Source organism: Hypomesus nipponensis, chromosome 18 (genome assembly GCF_054491055.1).
Source record: "Hypomesus nipponensis isolate SF chromosome 18, ASM5449105v1, whole genome shotgun sequence".
Taxonomy (NCBI): domain Eukaryota; kingdom Metazoa; phylum Chordata; class Actinopteri; order Osmeriformes; family Osmeridae; genus Hypomesus; species Hypomesus nipponensis.
Window position 1 is genome coordinate 10,572,445 of NC_140378.1, and position 23,001 is coordinate 10,595,445.

The 23,001-nt window shown below is 47.1% G+C and overlaps 1 protein-coding gene across 1 annotated transcript; it reads left to right on the top strand.

Moving 5' to 3' along the window:
- The first annotated feature begins 1,261 nt into the window (after positions 1-1,261).
- Positions 1,262-21,091, top strand: bmp7b (bone morphogenetic protein 7b). The gene is made up of 7 exons (XM_084679929.1): positions 1,262-1,963; positions 15,345-15,537; positions 16,522-16,670; positions 17,765-17,968; positions 19,104-19,180; positions 19,375-19,485; positions 19,582-21,091. Exons 1-7 carry the CDS (start codon positions 1,564-1,566, stop codon positions 19,729-19,731), a joined length of 1,284 nt encoding a protein of 427 aa, XP_084536055.1. The 5' UTR covers positions 1,262-1,563; the 3' UTR covers positions 19,732-21,091.
- Positions 21,092-23,001: the final 1,910 nt, after the last annotated feature.

The window sequence follows — 23,001 nt, forward strand, 5'->3', positions numbered from 1 at the left end:
TAAACCACATTAAATGGACAGGGAGGGGAGTTTTGTTTACCACAAGCTCATGCTGTCTTCCCCCTCCCTTCCCTTCCTTGCAATTATAGCTCAGAATCTTGAACTGTCCACCCAATTCCCAAACTCCGCCATTGAAGTCTAATTTGACTGTCATAAAATTACCTGGCATGCTGTGGTCCTAAAACATCTCAACTACTGAGCCAGTAAAAAAAGAGTCTCTCTGTGAATCTAAAAGTTTACCATTCCACAACGAGGAGGAGCTCTCGCCACATAAAGTGGTCATTAACAGTGAAAATCCCATCCAAAATCCCTCTCCCAGCATAGGAAAGCGCAGAGCGCACGAGAGGGTCAGGAACGTTCCATTAAAGTGTGGTGTTTAAGAGGTGCTGGGGCCAGGGGGGCAGACGGAGGGGTGAAACAGCTGCCAAACATCTGCACCCCTCCCTTTGAGCCTGCTCTCTGTCTGAGCATCGGGGCTGTCGTTACCAACTTCCTGTCCCAAGGAGCAGGGCCTGCTCAGTACTCACACAAAGGGCATGGGAGGCTCCAGAGTCCATATGTAAGTGCATGTATAGCTAGGGCAGATGGACTGCTGCATATCCACTAACCTGCTCCAACCCTGCAGTACATCCAAACATTAAAGTTATGATGGTTCATTCATAACATTTTACCTTTAAGCATGCACCTGTTGCGCATCCCCAGATGGGTAAGCAAACCCTCACAGAAATTTAATTGACATAAAGTAAGCTTTTTGAATCTTAAGACAACTCTGTTTTTGAACTCTACACCTTCAATAGATATTGAGGCTTATCAACACATTTCCGCTGGAAAAAAATAATTTCTCTCGGGCTGTAATCATCGTAGATAGTAATGTGAGGTTGCTATTGTAATGGACACGCAGACATTCCCGCAGAAAGGTATTTTTAGCCGCAGGTGTTTTATCACTGAAACAGTTTCTATCGCGAGGGACTCCCATGTTGACATGTTAATTTACGAGGCAATAATATAGACAGCATGAAAAAATCGAGCAAGCTCCATCCCTACCCACCCACCCTCCCACCATCTCTCTCTCTCTCTCTCTCTCTCTCTCTCTCTCTCTCTCTCTCTCTCTCTCTCTCTCTCTCTCTCTCTCTCTCTCTCTCTCTCTCTCTTACTCACGCACACAAACACACACGCACACGCTGTTGCACTGTGGTTCACAATTCTCTCCCGCTCCTCCCAGCATATAGCGCCTCCTCATAACTTGTTCGTGGAACTTAGACATCGCACTCGCTGAGACACGTCTTGTCAACCTCGAAGTTTACGCGTGACTCAGACAATGTGCTAACACTGTACGGCTATTACTGGTTTAGATAGATGTGAAAAAGACCAAAGTTGTGCACAGATCTCAAGACAAGAATAAGAGTGGACGTTTAAGCTGATTTGATGCTCCAATCGGGAATTCTTCCCTCAACATGAGGGTCAGTCTCTGATCTAGGTATTGAACAAACCTATTGCTAAGTTCAATATCCTTGTTTTAAGTCTCTGTAAGAGAACTTAGCGTAATTACGCACGGCATCGAAAATGGTCTCAACTTTGGATAGACGCGCTCCAGTTTTGTTATTGGTATGGGGCTATTGCGTCCTGGCGGACTCAGTCTTTACGAACTTTACTCTGGACAACGAAGTCCATTCTAGTTTTATCCACCGTCGTCTGAAGAGCCAGGAACGCCGGGAGATGCAACGGGAGATCCTTTCGATCCTAGGGCTACCACACCGGCCGCGACCCCATCTCCATGGGAAACACAACGCTGCCCCAATGTTCATGCTGGACCTGTACAATGCCATGTCTACAGAGGGAGAAGAGGACGGGTACTCCTACCCCTACAAGCCCGTCTTTACCACCCAGGGGCCACCGATTGCCACCTTGCAAGACAACAACTTCCTTAACGACGCAGACATGGTTATGAGCTTTGTCAATTTAGGTAAGTCTGTTACTTGTTTTCTTGTACTTTTGGCTATGCTGTCCTAGCACAAGTGGCTACAGTTGAATAGATAATGGAAGGCTTTTATTAAATGTTTTTATGTGAAGTAGACCCTATCATTTATAATGTAGTGTTTTGTTTATACAGTTCTATAGTTCAATTTATTTCCAAATTCTTTTTTTATTGTTTGTTGCTTTGACTTTGTTCTTCTAGTGCCCTTTTTTATAAGGAGATCAGTTTTGGAGACTCATATTGCATAAAAGGAAATTAATGTTAGCTATGTCAATCAGCTAGGAATCTAGGAGTGAGTGTTCCATACCTGTCTGCATGTTCCATGTGTACCGTGTCCCTGTGTTTCTAACATCCGTATAGGCCTACAAAGTGCTAGTGTTGAGGTGGCCAGGCTGTTGGAAATGTTACCTGCTGTCACTTCAACATCAATTGCACTATCTTGAAAATGTGTGGCAACAAAGGAACACATTCAAAGTACATTTTGGTCCGAACAGTTGTGCCTTCTTGAGTCATTGTCAGGTGTCTGGCAATGGATTTAGACATTAACCTTCCGAAAGGTTGGATGTTCCTAAAGCTTTATAGAGAATTGTATTACTTGTAATTCCTCTCTCTATTGCTGTACAAGTACTGTACACCATTTACTTTCAGTTGTCTGGTGGATATGTGTTGCTGTTCATAACTGCTCCCTTTATCTAATCGGTTTGTGTTACTGTAATCTCTCAGCCCTGCTCTATCTTCAAACTACTATAACTGTCAGCAATGACCAGGGCTTTAGTCCACATTATCACAACATTAGCGAGCATTCAGGGATTCATGGCAAGATAAATACACCTCCACAAGTCAGTTTGGTCAAAAATGATGCAATCATAGCAGTTGTGTGTCTCAGGACCAGCAGTTGAGATCTATACGAACCGATAAATGTTTTTTAAATAAAAGTATCGGCACCAACACAAACACTTTACAACTTGGTCAATAGTAAGAGTTTAATGTCTAAGTTTAGCTAACCAACAGAATATAAGTGAATTAAGAAGGGTCCATAGGGAGGTTTTGGGAGTGTTAGATGAATCCTGGAGAGATAATTGTTGGAGTAACTTGGCAGAAGTGAGGGAGGTGACACTCGTTCCTCCGGTGCACCGTATCATTACAGTGGGAGCTGCTGCATTGTGACTATTTTTGAAAGACTGTGACACAGATGGATTTGACCACAGAAGCTTGCTCAGTCAAAGACCTCTCCTTCGCCTCCCAGACCAAGGTCAGTGTTGCAGAAGGCAAGGAAAGAGTCCCAACGAAGAGAGGCAGGGAGTAGCAAAAGGGAGACTGTTTTTAAACTTTGTCTCCCTTCTTGTGTAAATCTCTGATCTTTTAGGCAGACATAACTTCTCATAACAAAGGTTCACCTCAGCTTGAAAGAATATTTAGATTTTTTGTATGAGAAAAAAAAGAAATCATAACTGAGTCTCTCTTGTGAAATGGAGACCTTTTGGCAGGAGGTTGCAATGTTTTTTCTGTAACTAGCGGCATGTGAGTGAAGCTCTAATAAAAGTCATGTTGGCATTCTTGTCCAGAGTCACTTCCACTCTCCAGTGAGCATGAGGAGCTGTGGCCTGGTAACCGAGGGCCATCTTCCCACTCACATGCTGAACTTCCTTTATGGCACACTGCATCCATCTCACCATATATCAAATTATCTGTGTCACTCATTTGGGTATAAAGTGAACGTTTGTCTTTGTGATGTAATCGCCGTCTGACCTGTGTTCTGTCTATCAATGGGTTCTTTGTGAATGCTCTTGCTGAGTCTCATGTGATAACATCATATATAAGCCTGTCTTGATCTAATCCACCTGATGATATGTAGATGAAATAACCTTTACGTGAGATAGAAGGAGAAAGGTTGGAGGATGTGTGTGGGTAAGGAGTAGAGGGGGCAAGGGGCAGAGAGAGAGAGAAAGGGAGCAACCGATATGCTACGATTCATAGAGACCAGAAAGTTCTTTATTTCCCCTCAGAAGTTAGACACCTCACCACCAAGGCCATTTCCAAGGTACATCTTTTGAGAAAATAACTGCTTAACAGTGGCTTGGATTCCAGCGTTCTTTATATACATTTGGCAGATGTATATATTATGGCAACAGCAGTGTGTCCAATTTGACTAATATTCCCTTCAACATACTGTTAAGAGGGGGGAGGGGTTGTTCTGCATTACCTTGATTTTGAAGTTTTAGAAGCATAAGGGGGGAACATGGCTGTAATGGTCATATTCACAGTTTACTGACCAAGTCCTTGTGCATTTCATGCCTGCCACAGTAAGAGACACTATCCTCCACTTTAATATTGTCTGTAATGTAGTCCATGGCATGGTTCAAAACCAAATTATATTCTATGCAGCTTTTTGGGGGGCTGGTGTGATGGATAGTCCTTCTCGAGAGTTGATATAGTTGCATGTGTTTCGCTGGCTGTGTTGTCAATATAGCTGTATCTCAGGGCAGTCATCTCCAGTGTAGGGTGGATGGGGTGTGGCTTGTGGGACAGGGGGCAGTGGTCTCCAGAGTAGGGTGGTTGGCGTGTGGACCAGGGACAGACCCCTGGGTCAGGGACGTCCTCTGTCAGAGTAACCCCAGTCAAAAGCCCAGCTGTGTAAATGGCTTACGGCATACATGCAGAATGTATACCTCTACACGCAACATGGGTCGCCCCCCGCCTTGGGTGTGTGCTGAACATGTAAAGACAACACACCAAAATGCTGACACACTTGACTTCTTTAAGTGCCAGTCAGCTTTGCCATCAGTTCTTCCATGTTTGCCCTGCTGATTACTGGACTGTGTGGGCATTTCCCCACTGAAAACACATGGACAGCGGAGAGATGCATGAGGGAAGCTTTGGATATTTAAAGGGAAAATGTAATTGAAAGATCATGCTTAAAAGTAACCACCTTCTGGGTTGTCCCCCATAATGGCCAGGATGATTGACACTCCGCCATTTCTTCCAAAAACACACGCACACGCACACATGCAAGGTCACAAGCACACACACACACTCACACACTCCCCTTTGGGTAATTATTTGATATGGTCCCTGGTGGTCCCTTGCATATTAGCCCTCAGCCACAGTGAATTAAGGCATTTCCCCTTCAACAAACCACAGCTTCCAGCGCTCTGGGCTGCTTGGCTTGGCTGAGCTTGGCTGGGCTGGTGGTGAGAAGTCCCTTTACACGCACACACACACACATACACACACATACACACACACAGTCACACACATACACACACACAGACACACACACATACACACACACACACATATGCACGTACACACACACAAACACACGCACATATGCACATACCCACACATACGTACACACACACACACACACACACACACACATGCACACACACCCACACACACACAGACACACACAGACACACAGACACACACACACACACACACACACACACACACACACACACACACATACACACACACACACACACACACAGTGATGCACATGCATCACAGGGCCGCAGGGTGACTTGAACGTTTAGTATTTGCATCTGTCACGTAAGAACACAAAGACTGGCATCACCTGCATGGGGGTTTTACGGCCTCTGTTCTCCTCACCTCCGGGTGGAAGGTTTAACTCTCATGTGTTATCTTCAGATGTGTTAGTCACAGTTTCCTCCTTCGCCTCGCTCGCATGCAACCCTGCGTGGATTAACCTAGCCTGAGGTCATTGTGAGGATTGTGTGTGAGACAGAGTAAGCTAGAGAGAGTGGAAGAGAGAGACAGAGAGAGGCTGTGTGAATAAAGACATGAAACTATGCTTGTTCTTTCTCTGGCATGTGCGTAACCAGAGCTTGGCTGATGGCTCCCAGGGTGTGTAATAGTCCTGCTGTAAGTCCGCCACTCTGACCCGGGAGACGCCAAGGGGGGTCGTCATCAAATCAAATCTCCAGTTTGGCATGAACACTGTCACGTGTCAGCAAATGTCAGCTTATTTAAAAAACAATGCATTGCTGGAGTGCATTTTATTTGTCCAATGTTCTGCTGCTGTCAATGTGCTCCAGATGTGTTCAACAGTTCACTAGATGGACATGATTAAACAAACAAAGCTAGAGTTCTCTGTGGTTTCCCTCCTCTTCTTGTGTCAGCATGGGAACAATCGACATGAAGGTAATATGAAGAGTACAGTATATAGATGTACAATCCACTCTCTCACTGTTTATGCTGTGGAGAGGGGAATTTAATACACCGTTTTTAAAACAAAGCTGTGGATTCTTGCTGGATTATATTTGAATAAAATGTGAAATATCTCTGCCTTCCATTAAATCACAGCACAACATATGTTCAACACATTTCAAAACAAAACAAATTGGAACAGTGATAAAGGATGTATGCTACACTGCTGAACTCATCTTTGACCCGTGGTTGTTGTGAGTAGTTAAGGAAATTGGATAGCTGATCTTAGTCAGAATCTGCCAGGTGGTAAATGGGATGGTGACTCACCAACAACAACAACAACAGGTAATTAGGGCAGGGGTTTCTATGGTAACACGGCAGGGCACCACCTGGCCCCCTGCCAGCCCTACACCCTAACTCGTGCCCATGGGAGGTAGCACAGAGCTGGCAGCTAATTCACTCCACTTTATGGTGGGTGTTAATAGTAATAATAAGGGGTGTGGAGGAAAAAAAAACTAGTTCTAATTGGCAAATTTATTTGGATTTATTAGAGGGTTTGGCAGTCAGACCGTATTGTGTCATTCCACGCTCCCACCTGCATGCTCGGAAGCACTTACGTCATGTTACAGTCATGGTAAAGTTACATTGTGGTCATGGCAAAGCCCTGTGTTTAATCATATGTAAAAGTCTTAAGGTTTGACGATTGGTATCTAGGGTGGATTGCATAGAGACCAGGCTGCTTGGTCTAGGACAGCTGTTGGTAGAGTCTGTGTGTGGATGTATTTGTGTGTGGATGGCTGTGGCGTAGATGGGACGATGTTAGTGAAAATATCCAAGACAATTCACAAGCACATCAGATAATCTCTCTCTCTCTCTCTCTCTCTCTCTCTCTCTCTCTCTCTCTCTCTCTCTCTCTCTCTCTCTCTCTCTCTCTCTCTCTCTCTCTCTCTCTCTCTCTCTCTCTCTCTCTCTCTCTTTCTCTGTCTCTCTCTCTCTCCTTGCATTCCTGTCCTCAGTGGGACTGAGGTTAATACAGATGTTTCTCTCTGTCTGCAGGCCAAAGCAGCTGTGCAGAGTAACTCTATCTCTTCAAAGTCCAGCAGAACCCCTGCCTCACCCCACCCCCATCCCTGTCCTGCTCACAGCTACCACAGCCTCCTTGCCTTTCCTCAGTCCCACCACACTGAGACCAGCCTCACACTGGCTTACCAAACATAGACACCAGCAGTGACACCAGCAGTGACACCAGCAGCCCTCTCTCTGCCTGGCCTTGACTGACTCTGTGAGGTGTTGCTTCCTCTCCTACCGACTGATTTATGTGATCACTTTGTAACACACTCCCTTTGGATTTACTAACCAATGCACATAAACACACATACACATGTGCACACACACTCACATGGACAAGCACACAAACTTTGTTTGCACAGAAAGAATGTTCTGAAGCTAATTAGTGTCAGAGAGTGCATGTTTTATGGCCTACATACACTGGTCAGAGAGTGAACCAGGGCAAAGGAATGTAACAGTAGCTTCAGGTAGCCACTGTTGCACTTTGGTAATTACAGTCATGTTGGTGCTACCTTCTCTAATGCTAGACTCCAGGTTGTAGTTTAGAGAGCAAGTACAAAGAACGTCAGAAAAGAAAGATTGCCCGCTCGCTCTCAAGATATAAAAGTCCAAGAATCACATTCCTTTGGTATTTCATTCCTCCCGTATTCACCTGAAAGCTCCAGACATCTGGATGTTCCTAGTCTCCTTCTCTCTCGGACATGCTGAGGCACTTGCTGTGAGCGATGATGAAACAGGCTGCGGGTGGGACTTGACGATGTGGCGAGTTGTCAAAAGGCCCAGATGGAGGAAGGCAGTGGCGGGTGTTCTGGCTGTGCCGAGATGACGGACGGCGCACACTCAAGGCCAGGAATGTTCAGCCAGGGCGACTTTTTCTAATCATGCCTCTGTCTTAGCCTGGGTCATATTCACCATAGGAGTCACTCTGACATAAGTCACCCCTGGGATGGCATGTAAACACTGCAGAATATGGCCTGATGGGTGGAGAGAGATAGAAAAAGAGAGAGAGAGAGAGAGAGAGAGAGAGAGAGAGACAGAGAAAGAGAGAGAGAGAGAGAGAGAGAGAGAGAGAGAGAGAGAGAGAGAGAGAGAGAGAGAGAGAGAGAGAGAGAGAGAGAGAGAGAGAGAGAGAGAGAGAGAGAGAGAGAGAGAGAGAGAGGGAGAGAGAGAGAGAGAGAGAGGGAGAGGGAGAGGGAGGGGGAGGGGGAGGGGGAGGGGGAGGGGGAGGGGGAGGGGGAGGGGGAGGGGGAGGGAGGGAGGGAGGGAGAGGGACAGAGAGAGAGAGAGAGAGAGAGAGAGAGAGAGAGAGAGAGAGAGAGAGAGAGAGAGAGAGAGAGAGAGAGGGTGAAATGAATCCTAAATTCCGAGTGTTGGGAGAATTGGGAGCTTATGAAAGCAAGAGATAGATAAGGTGAGGAGTGATTCACACCCAGCTACTCTGTAGTCTGGGCAGTAAAACATTGTACATGCTCCAATATCTCAAAGTAGTCTCAGAGTAGTGGTGTAAATACTTCTGTAACAGAAACTGCAACAGGTAACATGAGAAAGAGAGAGACCTGTTTTCTTGACTTCCATGATGGAGGGCAGCATGCAACATAGTGTGCCCCAGAGAAAGGGCCCAGATGTGGGCCAGAGCTGAGCCAGAGACCCTGGGACCTTCAGCTCTGCTGGGAAAACAAACAAACACAACTCTGTGGCTGCTTTGTACTGAGGCCCTGATCTAGAGAGGGGAGGAGGAGAAGGAAAGGGGAAGAGAGGGGAGGAGAGGGGAGGAAAGGAGTGGAGAGGAGATGAATTGAAGGGAGTGGAGAGGAGAATACTTTTTACAATGAAAAACCTACCCTATCCTGTGACCAGCTGCTTCACATGTTGTATGTTGGTGTTCCTAGTTGAAGATTGTGTTTGCGGAAGACAGTAATGTCAAACAGATTCCTGAACAGGCTCCATCAGCCAAATCAAAGCTTGTAAAAGCCAAGCTACAACTGTTACCAAGTGTTTTTATGACGAGTGCTGAAATATAGTGTCAATTTAGTGTGAAATATGAATTTGATGTGGCAGTTTTCAGTTTATTTAAGGAACGCCAACAGCTATAGCCTGGGTGTTACACCACATCCTTCGCAACAATTTTTTATTTATTTGAAAAGGAATGGTTGTAATTAAACTAAATAAACAACAAGCTCTTAAAATGAGGGTGCCAAAGTGCCGTCATGTGTGCATTGGATGCCGCCAAGGGTTTTGGGGCAAACTATAAAAATGTTTACACCGACACTGGGATTTCTCCTGCCTGTGTCTCTAATGCGCACACTGCTTGTGTGTGTGTCTGTATGCATGTGTGTTATATGTATGTGTGTCTGTGCTATGCATGTGTGTGTTATGTGTGTGTGTGTTACATGTGAATTCTCCTGGGGTATATAATAAGAGGCGGCTTGGCTGGTTGAGGAGAAGGGTGTGGTTGCTGCAGCCGCAAAATGAAAGAACATAAAAAGGGGGGAAGAGAGAAAAGCGATGGGGAAAATAAAGGGCTGTGGTTCTCTGTCTCTGTGAGCTGTATCCCCCCGGCTGAGAGGAGGGAAGGATGGTTACTGTGGCATCAGCAGACACATCTGATAACTACAGCCTCTCTGGGTGTCGTCATGCTGCTTCTCTCACAACACTGTGTATGGACACCACGGAGCTCTGAGTTACATCTTGCAGTTCACACCATCTGCCAGGCTCCCCTTCACTGTTCCCTGTTTACTTAATGGGCTAGCTGGAGGCCTGGCATCACACGTTCCTGAAGCTGTGTCCTCCAGCCCTCCAAGACCACAAGGTGGCTGCAGCTGGCCCAGCAGTGTGAGAGGCAGCTGGGCTGGCGGGAGATGCCAGGGAGGGTGTACCCTGAGTCAGACACATTCCTCCAGGCCCAGCCTGTGGATGCTCAGTAAATCTGGGGTTCAGAGGGGAAGTACACCTCCATAACGTCCAGTGGAGCGTGAGGTGGAACCCTGCTCTCATGTTTATGGTCTCTCTTCTGACTGCAGCACTAAGGAGAGACGGGTCACCACAGACCAAACACACAGCACTCTCCCTCTCCTCTCTGATGTCTGAGTACTGGAGTTACTTCCTTCACACACACACATATGGCATAGTCTTATTAAAACACACACACACACACACACTGGTGAGTTAATGGCTTTTAAGACTTCGGTAAGTTATAGCAGGGGCCCATTCCCTAGGAGCCATTGCTGTCATGTGTTGCAGCAGTGTAAATACATTGCAGAGGCATGATGTCATCAGTAGTCGCCAGTGGGCAGGATGTTTCCTAACGTGGTAATCACTCTACTGCGGGTAGTCACCCGTTACCCGGGAGATATAACCCACTTTCCTCTTTATAGGATAAACATCTTGATCAATCGTCATCTCTCTCACTTTCTTTCTTTCTTTTTGTCTTTTTTTCTTTCTATGTATCTCTCTTTCTCTGGGGTTTATGGAAAAAGTGACACATATTCTTTGTGCCATGTTGAAAACATTGTTGGCTGGTATTGTGAAGTGAAAAATCCTCTAGAGGACGATGTTTTACTAAAGCAGAAATGGAAAAGAAGAAAGGGTGCTTTGAAAAAGTGGAAAAAGCGAAAGAAGAAAAAAAGGATGAGATAATTGTTGTGCTCCAGTTAGCACTCTGCAGGTCAGAGTGTGTGTGATAAGAAGCTGAGGCATGACTCTTACGAGGCATCATAATCTCCTTGTTAACCCTGACTCTGGCCTGGTTAGACTGGCTACAGGTCTTATCTCACTCTCTCTTTCCCTCTCTCACCTGCCCAACAGCTGGCCTTAAGGAAGGGGGAGAAGGGGGAGGGAGGGGTGGGGTTGTGGAGGAACGGTCGTCTTATGAGGAGGGGTTAGGGGGCTTGAGTGTCCCCCCCTGCAGGGTGGCGGAAGCAAGCGGGCAGAGGGCAGGCAGGGCTGTGAGGTGTGAGGGGGCTGGACAGACACTTGTCCTAATGTGAGCCGTCAGTTCTGTCTGCTGTTGCTCCGGAGGCCGAGGTGTCGGAGAAGTGTTTGAGGTCCACTGGCTCGGCGGGATAGAGGGAGGGAGAGGGGGAGGAGAGACCGAGGAAGGGAAGGAGAGGAAAGGCGGGTGAGAGAGGGGTTAAGGGCAGATGCAGCCCAATCTGAGCGTGGGTGGGTCTGTCTCAGTCCCAACTCATGGCTTCCTTCATGGACTGGGTTTGGAGTGGTTGCTGTAAATGGGGTCATGGTTGACTTGTGTTTGCCAGGTGGGATGCAAGCCTGCATGCAAAATCACATCACTGCATCTCTACTGTGGTCTGCACATGTGTGGGACTTCAAGAGCCAAACAAGGCGGTTCAAATATCCACACCCAACTCATAACCACATTCAGCATCTTGATAAAAGATACAGGCCTACATCTGTGTCATGGGTGTACGCTGTGTCCTTCCAATGTGCCTGAAGGAACACCTGGAATAAATATAGTTTACTTGAGTGTGTGTGTGTGCGTTTGTGTGTGTGTTGTTTTATATGCATCTCTAAGAGCCTGTAACATTTATAACACTAGTGCGCTTATGTACGGTGTACATAACTGAGACAGAACCAGTGAGTTGACTGGGTTGTTTGTGTGTTGTTATGTGCACATGTCTGTGTCTCTAGGTGTGTGTTTCTGAGTTTGTGTGCCTGTGTGTATGTTTGTGTGCGTGTTTGTTTAACACAGGTGGGACGGTGGCCATTCACTTCCTCCCAAAGGAAGTCATAAATGTGCCCGCTTGGCTTTAACGGCTCCTCTGCCTCACATCTAATGACTGCCATACTACTGTAATTACCATGGAGGCAGAGAGGGAGGGAGGCACAGAGCGACAGAGACTGAGAGAGAGAGAGGGTGAAAAAGAGAGAGATGGGCGGGGGGGGTTGATGAGTTAGCAGCATGCTGAGGCTGTTTTATTCTCTGGGAAATAGGAAGAGGAGGAAAGAGTGAAATCGAGACAACATGAGGGCATGGATGGTTTAGAAAGCGGGTAAAGAAAGGGTGACTGTGGGAGTTTCACAGAAGCATCCAGATGTTCTTAGAAGAACAGGTAAAGGGCTTTTCCAGTGGATCGGTGGACAGCTAATCTAAGATCAGGGGAACAGTTCTGGCTTTGTCCCCAGAGGGAGTTCACCTGCGCTGGGCCACAGGAGGAGGGAGAGTTCCCTGGTGGGACCAGTGAGCCCCAGAGCAGGGGTACAGGGGATTAGGGAGAGAGGAAGACTGAGTTGGAGGATCAGGTTGTAGGGATTCCCCCAAATCTCTCCTTTTTAAATCTTATTTGTGTTATTTAGTCATATTCACACAGTACGAGAGAGGAAAGGTTTCCTCGGTAGGTGTATGTGTGTACTTGAGCCAACCTGTCTGAGACAGATTGACCCAATGGTGCAATCTGTTTGTGTAAATTGAGAGTTCACAGAGTCCCTATTAATGTCATGGCATTGCACCATATACATTCCATTTAAAGGGCATAGGCCAAGAGGTCAACTCATTGCATGGTAAACAACAGGAAACTGCTGTACACCTGAATAGGTTCAGTCTTGGTCACAGAAAGACCTTGGATGTACCCAATGGGGCTGGGCGCTCAGCCTGTCTGTCCTTAACAGGGCTAAGAGCTGGGCTGTGTTTATGCTGTGGTGTGTCAGGAGACAGACGACACCCCCGTCAGGCACGGAGGGAGATGGAAAAGCTCTTTAGCTGCTGTGCTGTCTGGGTCTGTGCCAGTCTGCCAGGGCAGAGCTGGAGGCCTGGGCACCCAGTAACATCTCCATTTATAGAGAAGCCCTGAATGAGAGGACACCCTTTGTTCCATATTAGCCCACCTAGCCAAATACTAGTCATGTACACAGCCATGCCCTTTTGACTGGACAGCCCTCCCCCGCTCCCCCTCTCTGTCCATGAGCAGGTGTTGCAGCACTGTAAGCTGTGCTGAAGCTCTTCACCAGCAGTAGAATGTGTGCAGTCAGTGTGACCTTCTGAAGGATGGCTTGGTGGGGGCGAGGGCACCATGAATGTCCCCATTGATGAATCCTGGCACAGGTGTGGATGGGGTGGAGATTCCAAGTGGTTCAGGGCCAGACCTGGGCTTCCTATTGCCTGAGATGCACAGTATACAATGGTTTCCATGGTTTCCTGTTTACCCTATGACTGAGAGTGAGTAGAGAGCAGTCCTAGGCCACTGTGTGCTGGTATATAGGAGTGTGTGAGTCCTTATGGGAGAACCAGGACAATGGGACCCTAAAGCCAGCCTTACTAATGGCCAACTGAGCTGTGGTCTATTCCAGAGAAATTAGATCCATGCCTTTACCCTGCACTGCCTAATCAGACAGTGCTGCCTTTGTGCAACACACAGTCTGCAAGCATGTTCGATGGTGACAGGAGAGGATGGTGGGAAGGGAAGGGAAAGATAAAAGCAGTTTGTGTTGATAAAGGCTAGAGTAAGGTGAAGAGAGAGAGAGAGAGAGAGAGAGAGAGAGAGAGAGAGGCAGAGAGAGGGAGGAAGAGTTGGTTGATTTATTTGGTTGTGTGTTTCTTCTAATCCCGGTTACATATAACATTACACCTGCTCTTTCATGTATGATGTAAAGAGAATGTGAGTGTGTGTGTGTGTGTATGAGAGAGAGGCAGAGAGAGAGAGTGAGAGAGAGAGGCAGAGATAGAGAGAGAGAGACAGGGAGAGAGAGAAAGAGAGAGAGAGAGAGAGAGAGAGAGAGAGAGAGAGAGAGAGACAGAGAGAGAGAGAGAGAGAGAGAGAGAGAGAAAGAGTTGGTTATGTGCTTGGTTGTGTGTTTCTAATCCCGGTTACATATAACATTACACCTGCTCTTTCATGTATGATGTAAAGAGAATGTAAGATGAGAATGTGTGTGTGAGAGAGAGAGGCAGAGAGAGAGAGAGAGAGAGAGAGAGAGATAGAGAGAGAGAGAGAGAGAGAGAGAGAGAGAGAGAGAGAGAGAGAGACAGAGAGAGAGAGAGGGAGAGAGTTGGTTATGTGCTTGGTTGTGTGTTTCTAATCCCGGTTACATAGTGTAACCGGTGTAGAGTGTGTGAGGGTGAGGGCCTGAGCCTGGGCAACAGCAGTCCTGGCTGTTCAGTCCATGCTCTGCAGAGTTCAGAGTAGTGCTCATAAAGAGCTGTAGAGTAGCAGGGCCATGTCCCCCAGTGAGGGGGTGGGGTTGTCAGAAGGTCTTCTCTGGCTCCCCCCTCAGTCCATGGCTCACCTGGCAGTATATTGGCAACAGCTGAGAGACAGACAGGGACTGTGTCTGTTGTCTGGTAGATCGCCAGGAAGCCAGTCACCGCAGATGTCCTCAAAGGCACTCACTACAAATGGGCTGGAAATGAAACAGGATATGTTGCAGGAATCAGATGCACGTTTATAGGTTTTGCAACCCTGTGTGTGGGTATGTGTGTGTGGGTATGTGTTTGTCTGAGTGGTGGGGGGTCTCAGGATGAGGGGATGTGAGTGGCTTGATGGGGGGAGAAGGAGGAGGTGATGGATAGGACAGGGAGATATTGATAGACAGGGAATGGAGGGGACTGCCCTGGGACTGTCTGCTCTCTGGAGCTGCCTGCTGGGACACTAAGAGGGGTCGGGGTCAGGGGGTCACAAGGGTCGGGGGTGGGGGGGCTAACTGAACCAGGGGAGTCCCACCCCTCGCCGGCCCCCCTCATGAGATCCAGATGAGGGGCAGAGGAGATGACTCTCCAGGGATCAGAGGGGAAGAGGGAGAAGAAAGGCCTCTCGTAAAGCTGTCACAGGGAGTGTGCATCTCTCTATCACGGCCCTCAGAGCTCCACATGATATCTCTGCCCTACTTGAGCCTGTTGGGGGTGGATGTCTCAATCATAGGGGACCACATGTACCACTCAGCACACGTAGATGGGTTCCATGTGGACCGGACACTGTCTCCCAATGCATTCAAGCTGTGGCCCAGTCTCAGCACAGACATGCATTCAAGGCTCCTTCCACCCCAAAACGTATTTCTGAGAGTCACCTTTTGGCAAACTGTGTGGTGTCTGATCTAATTGAGTATGTTGCGCGTGTGTGTGTTTCAGATCATGCCCGATGTTCATTGTGTCTGGGGTGTGTGTGTTTCTGTATTCCAGTGGAGCATGATAAGGAGTTCCTCCCCGTGCGACGACACCATCGAGAATTCCGTTTTGACCTATCACGGATCCCCGAGGGGGAAGCGGTCACAGCTGCAGAGTTCCGGATATACAAGGACTATATCCACGAGCGCTTTGACAATGAAACCTTCCTCATCAGTGTTTACCAGGTTCTGGAGGAGCATTTTGACAGGTGAGTGGGTGTGTTTGTGTATGTGTGTGTTGGTGTATATATGCATGAATTTACCCTGCCCAAACGGTAGTCTCTTAATTGCTTTCTGGAGGTTTCCACAATGCGTGGAGTGAGTGTGCTGCTTCCCCTTGTGTGGACTGTCTGAGCCCACAGGAAGGTGTGTGAGCCACACTGAGGAATGGCCCATGCCTTGCTTCCCTCTGCCCTCCTGCTCTTCTAGCCCCCCTGTCCCATCTCTGCCCCCTCCCCCTGCCCCCTGCCCCCTCCCCCCTGCCTCCTCTTGCAGGGTCCTGTTGCCCTCCCAGGTCCAGGGGGAACAACACGGTCATTTATCCATGTGCCAGACCGCTGCTGAGGTACATGAATGAGCCCAGAGCTCTATGACACTCTATCAGCCCTGGGATAGATGGAGGTATACATGCCGACGGAGGGATAGAATATCAGATAGGAGGAGACGAGAGCATGCCCCACTTTAGAGCAAGGATTCATAGTTGGATGAGAATTTAAAGGAAAACAGTTTCCCTCTAGTTTTCTCAGTATTCTGTCTCACTCTCCCCTTCTCCTTCCCTCTCTTCTGAATTCCTGCTGGTGATGAACTGTGTGTTGTGTATGAATAGAGCAGTCGTTTATAAAGCCATTATTGTCAATTAAGGAAATGAAGTGTTCCCCTGGGCCTTGCCATCTGGAGCCCCCTCCTCCCCCTCCTCCCCTTCTTCCCTCGCTTTCTCTCTCTCTCTCTCTCTCTCTCTCTCTCTCTCTCTCTCTCTCTCTCTCTCTCTCTCTCTCTCTCCCTCCCTCCCTCTCTTTCTCTGCTTCACTTTATACCTCACCACTTAATATGCCTCATCCTATCATGGTGTTTTATTGCTGTGTTGCTGTGTTTCCCATTGTTTTTAAATACTACATCTATATTCATTTACAGCATGCGTGTGGATTATGGTGTGTACATGTGTTTATATGTGTGTGAATATGTCTTTTGTGTAGGGAGTCAGACCTATTGCTGCTGGACTCCAGGGTCATCTGGGCAGCAGAGGAAGGCTGGTTGGTGTTTGACGTGACGGTGACCAGCAACCACTGGGTCCTGAACCCAGGGAGGAACCTGGGTTTACAGCTGGCGCTGGAGAGCATCCATGGTAGGTAGACCTCATCCACAACCAGAACTAGAACCACCTCAGCCACAAAAGCAGAACCAGCTCAGCCACAACCACAAATAGATCCACTCACCTCATTTAGAATCCAGACAGAACGCTCTGACGCAGAGAGGTCAGAACAGGATCACGGACAGTGGAAGTGGCATTATTAAACATGTGGTTGTGATTGTGATGCAGGATGTAGAGGGCATGTACTGCATGGTGGTAGGGCTCCACTGGCAGAAGCAGCATAGAAGATCCACTCTCTGAAAGCTGCCAGACCCTCATCACGTAGCCCACAAAAAATCCTTCCCAAGATAGCTTTCCTATGATTACAGTAATATGACATAATCTTGTGGAGGAGTTAGTATCAGGAAGCTGCTGAGTGAAAACATCAACAATATTAACAACAGCCCACTGTGCGATAGACTCTTATCACAGAGAACGGCAAGATCTTACATGTTCGCAAGAACAGCCACACTCCCTTTCATGTTGAATAGGGTGGTGTGTCGTTGTGCTTGTGTAAGTGTGTGTGAGTTGGTGGTGGGTCGAAGGTGTTTGTGGGAGGATGGTTATTGGCGAGCATGTGCAGAGAGGTGCGTGGGAAGTCCCATTGCCAGCGGCGACAGGCAGCCTTGGTTTACCTCGGCTGATCAGAGGAACATTCCTGTGCGTAAGAACAGACTACTACAGTCTACAACACAGACACACACAATGTCAAGTACATGGTTGCCAGGGCTACTCTTTGATGTCCGGCAACACATTCGTGTTTGACATTTAGACGGCGGAGAGAGCATGAGAGTAAGGGAAAGGAATTTAAAAAGGAAAACCTCATTTGGGAAAACATCCACTGAATAACAAGGAGACACCAAAGACATAGTTCTTACCAGGCCTGACTGAAGGGCCACACACGTTCAGATACCCACACAATAAATAAGCCTCAATCTTATTTTCTCCATCCCTCAAAATCCCCCACGCCTCCCTCCCTGTCTATCTCACAGAAACACACATGCATACACACACCCAGAAAACAAGATGGTCAACAAAGAGCCAAGGCATCCCATGTCTGATATCCATATGTTTGTCTCCCCCTGTAGGTGAGAGTGTGAACCCACGGACGGCAGGGCTGATTGGGCGCAGCGGGCCGCAGAATAAACAGCCCTTCATGGTGGCCTTCTTCAAAGCCACGGAAGTGCACCTGCGCAGCATCCGCTCAGCAGGGGGCGCCAAACAGCGTAACCCCAACCGCTCTAAAGGGGCCAAGGGCCAGCAGGAGGCTCTCAGAGTGGCCAACATCGCAGGTGAGGGGGCTGTCCCTGGGAGACAGGTGTGTGTATGTGTGCGCGTGTGTGTCATCAGTATGGATGTTGTATGTTTTTCAGTGGTGACGTGAGTCCATTCCCTTACTGAGCTGCTCTGGGTGACTTTAGTCTCCTTACAAACAATCTCCACACATCGACAGGGTTACAGCCAACATACACACACAAATCACCCAGAGAATGCCTTTGTTTTGGAGCCGAGGGAAAGGCTACCAGAGCATGTGTTGGCTAGGTCTGTGGGTCGGAGGTGCGAGAAAGTTGAGTTTATACAGAGCGATGGAACACTGGACCGTCATGCTTTCGCTTCAAATAACCCGTCCACCATCCTGTTTATTTACACCACCATTATAGCAGGCCCAGGGCCAAGAGCTCTGCATGGAGAGGGGTGGGGGACAGAGCCCATCTGGAGTGTGGGGAGGGCGGGCTAGACCAGGACACGTGTGCTCGCAGGGCCTGTGTGGAGGGCTGGATGGTCTCTGTTAAATAACTGATGAGAAGCAGTCATCTCTGATCACTTCCAATTGGACCGACCAGCAGAAAGTAATGTTGCACAGAACCCCCTGCGGGTCTGGGGCAAAGCAGAGAGGAGATGTGAGGAGAGGAGCGGAGAGGAGCGGCAGTAATAGTCAGAGAGTGAGAGAAGCAGAAGTCTGGGAGAGTGAAGGGAAAACATTGGGAAATTTTAGGAAAACTCAATTTGTTTTGGACAGTAGGACTCCCAACCCTCTGAGCGTCCTGACCTGTGGATCATCCAACTCAACAGCCTTCAGCTCTGATCTCTGTTCAGATGTTAGGACTGTGGATCATCCAACTCAACAGCTTTCAGTTTTGATCTCTGTTCAGATGTTAGGACTTTGGATCACTAGACTGACCTCTGTTTGTATCTGGCCTGGTGGCCCTCTCTGTTTGTGTGGGTGTGTTTTGCTGGGTATGTCTGTCTTCCTGTCTGTCTGTCTGTCTGTCTGTCTGTCAGGGTCTGCTGAACTGAATATGTCTGTCCAGATGTCCTGTTGATGAGTCATGAAAGTGAAAGAAACAAATACATACCCTGAATGTAGTACAGTATGCAATTGTGTCATTGACATAATCTTCCTCTTTCTTTCTCTCCCTCCCTCAGAGAACAGCAGTGCTGATCAGAAGCAGGCGTGTAAGAAACATGATCTGTATGTCAGCTTCAGAGACCTAGGGTGGCAGGTACGGACCGCATCCCACACATTCCTCCACCCCCCCCCCCCTCCTCTCTTCTTTCCTCTTCCTTTCACCGCTCTTCTTTTTTTCACCTACCCACTCCAGATGTTCTTCCCTCTCCCACTATGCTCTTTTGATTCCTGCGTTTGATTCCACGATGACGCATGACTAACTGCACATCTCTGTGTCTGTGTCCCCAGGACTGGATCATTGCTCCAGAGGGATATGCGGCGTACTACTGTGAGGGAGAATGTGCCTTCCCTCTCAACTCCTACATGAACGCCACCAACCACGCCATCGTACAAACACTCGTAAGTAGTGAGGACGTGACCAATACAGTTTTGTTATGTTGCTTGTTATCCACCAGCAACGTGTGACCTCCACACCTCCCTGTCCTCCCGGTGCAGGTCCACTTTATCAACCCAGAGACGGTGCCCAAGCCCTGCTGCGCGCCCACCCAGCTGCATGCCATCTCTGTGCTGTACTTCGATGACAGCTCCAACGTTATCCTCAAAAAATACCGCAACATGGTGGTCCGAGCCTGCGGATGCCACTAGGGCCACACCATGCCCCCCCTCGTGCACACACACACATGCACTCAACACAACTACACACACACGGGAGAACCACACATGGACATGCAGACATGCACGCACATTCACATGCATACACGCACCCACAGATACACTCATCCTGTGCTTTCTACTGTGTATATAAGACATTAAAACAGTGATTGTATAGTTATCCACAATCAACAATCCTTTGTTATTTTTATGTGTATGTGTTTATTGTAGTTAATGTGATCTTTATTAATGTAGATGTTATTTTTTAATGCTTTTTCTATGACTGACCGGCCTAGATTTGGGAGGGTTTTATCTGAGAACTTTCATGTACAATACTGTGTAAATAGTTTTTAAACAAAGACAGAAGTGTATTTATTTCTTGGGAGTGTTAAGGTTAGGGCTGTGTAAACCCTTGTACTTTACTGTCTATGTTTTACAGCCATTTTACCATGTGTTACTCAAACATACAGAGGCTTGGAGCCACAAATGTTGTCATCAGATTCAAAAGATCTTTGGCACCATAGAAAGGTCTACTGAGGAATAATAATCGTCACATACAAACTCGCTCTCACGCTCCCCTTCTCCTCTCTCTTTTGCTGTCACGGTGGAGGGGATAAATCCCTCGGCTGTGTGGAGCAGCAGGCTATGCTGTCATGGGAACCAGCCCGGCCCAGACAGGGCCCTGCCTGCTGGAGCACACACCCTGTTTTACACACATGCTTATACTTGACTCAGATGAAGCGGATAAAGTCAAGTGATCTCGTCACTCGTCCTAATGTGACGCTTCTTGGGCATCCTTTAGCGTTATATCATGATGCAGGAGGTTAGGGTTAGGGTGGACCTTACGCGTCCAAATCCTGAAGCTGTAGGGGACCTCGTGCTTCGGAACAGTGACGCTAAGGCTTTTGCCCGAGTGGCGATAAATGACGGAACCTTAGAACAGAGACTAAGCTCCATAAAGCTATGTTGTTGTTAATTCAAAAACAGTGAATTTCCATCTAGCTCGTTTATAGGACTCTCTTTATAATTCAAGTTAAGTGTCTCTTTTTGCAATCAAACGACACAGAGCAATAATACAGATTGGATATTGGTTTTCAGTAAAATTGGCAACTAAGAGGAAGAGAGACGTAAAAACAGAAAGAAAGAGAAAAACAGAGAGATATTCTGTTTCAAGTCATTGTAGGATCTACAGTTTTACCCTCAAATGCTGTCCAGTCTGCCCTATGTCTCGGTCCTATTTAAGAGGAATATTTATTGCGAGCTGGGGAGACTGGCACTCTGTGCCAATGCAGTTTGTCCTTCACTCTCCACAGTGTTTTACTGCACAACTGCTACAATAAAACTTGAGTAAAGCCACTCTGACTACGGCTGTTGTCTGAATGAACAAAGAGCTACCAGTCTGCTTACCTGAACTGGGGGATATGGAAAAGGTCAATGCCACAAAACTCCCCATAGTATCTGGGACATACCTCTCTCTCAGACGTTCTATATCTTCCATACACACAATATACCTTCCTGTGCACTCTCCTCACACTAGCTCTCCGACCTTCTCCCAGTCTCCACACTGAGCGGTTCCCTTTCCTACATCCTGTTTATTGCATAGCCTGGTTTGGATTAGTGTTCCATGCCACCCGTTGAGTTTCCAGCACAGCTCAACTCAGCCCCCGTGTGTGTATATGTGTGTGTTTGTGTGTCTGCATGTCCGTGTGTGTGTCAGGGTCAAGGGGTGCTCTGAAGTGAGAGACTAGGGAACAGGCCTCTACCACCTCCAGGTCAAAGATATCTGGGAATTCCTACCCTCTTCCTGTCTAGGTATGACGAGTTGAGAAGCAGCTCTGAAGCTTCACGTCTGATGGCGTGGACTCTCCTTCCCATAGACCCCCAGCCTGCGTGGGGATTTCTAGTTCCACTGTCCCTGGTGAAAGAGAACTGCCATGATTGTAACAACACAGTGTCTCATGTTCATCCAGTCTCTTAAAGAGAAGATGCTCTGTACTGAAACAAATTGATATCTTCCTTCCTTAGAAGTTGACGGGCTGATAATGTGGTTGTGTGTTCCGGTAACCTCCTTGGTGCCCCTGCTCCGGCCCTCTTTACAACCAGCAGATTCGGCCGCCACCTTTCCCTCTCCCCTCCCCACCTCCGACCTCCCCACCTCCCCCCAGGCCCAAACCAGAAGGTTATCAGTAACTACTCAGCATGTCAACAATGTATCCAATGTATTCAACAAAACGGTTTCAACAGATATGTAGTTATGCATTCAACTAACTGTTGTTGACTATCAGGTGCATTTCAAGTGTTGATATGCAGATTTGATTGAATGTGTCTGCTGACTTTCAAAGCTTGTTCTCAACAGGTCATAAATCAATATTCAACAAACTGTCTGTAGATTGTGTGTTGCATTTTGATAATCCATCTGTTGGCACACTATAAGCTGTAATTAGCTATTCAGTAGCATGTCATCAATGTATCAGTTGACATTCAACAGTTTCAACAGACAAGTACCATACATTCAACTAACTGTTTACTATCAGCATTTCAAGTGTCGATCTACATATTTTACAAAATGTCTGCTGACTTTCAAGGTTTTTAACTAACATAACTAAATGTCAGTTAACTGATACGTTTACTATCTGTTGATAATGTATTGATTCTCAACTAAAGATAATGTGCTTCCCTTCTTGATTATTTACAAGCTTTTAACAGCCATTCTCCACGAAATGTTTGAAGAGGTGTTTTAGGGGCCATCCTATTAAAGTGAAAAACTGCTGGGTGTAGTAGAATGCCTATAAACTATCAAGATAACGCATATTAACCATTTGTACATAAAGAGGAAAGTTTTGCAAAACTGATCCAACACTGGTTAACTAAAGTCAATACCAGGCTTTGAAGTACAGTAAAAAAATGATAGGCAACAAATGAAAGAAAAATGTCTATTTTATTTTTACAACTTTTGGTCAGGTGGTCAATACCTGACCACAAATAAAACATACATACAATCACCACACTGGCAAGGTTTCATTTTGTACAATTACAGTAACAATTTACAGAAGAACATACAAGAGGGAAATGTAGCGTATGAGAAGGAATCGTTCTGAGACGGCCTTAAAAAAACAACTCTGTTTCATAGAGTGGACCTACAGATTAGCAAAAAGATACTGTTGATAATGCTGTAGTCAGAAGACTTCTTAAGGACCTAAGGCATAGATAGATTAATACGTTTGAACTGTTCTTCTGTAAATTGTTCTGCATGTTGGTGTATGA

Bases quoted from the DNA above. Each gene is read 5' to 3' on its own strand.
- bmp7b (XM_084679929.1), top strand. From the start codon at position 1,564: ATGGTCTCAACTTTGGATAGACGCGCTCCAGTTTTGTTATTGGTATGG. The intron at 16,671-17,764 runs GTAGGTAGACCT...CTCCCCCTGTAG, and splicing joins GGCGCTGGAGAGCATCCATG to GTGAGAGTGTGAACCCACGG. The intron at 17,969-19,103 runs GTGAGGGGGCTG...TCCCTCCCTCAG, and splicing joins CAGAGTGGCCAACATCGCAG to AGAACAGCAGTGCTGATCAG.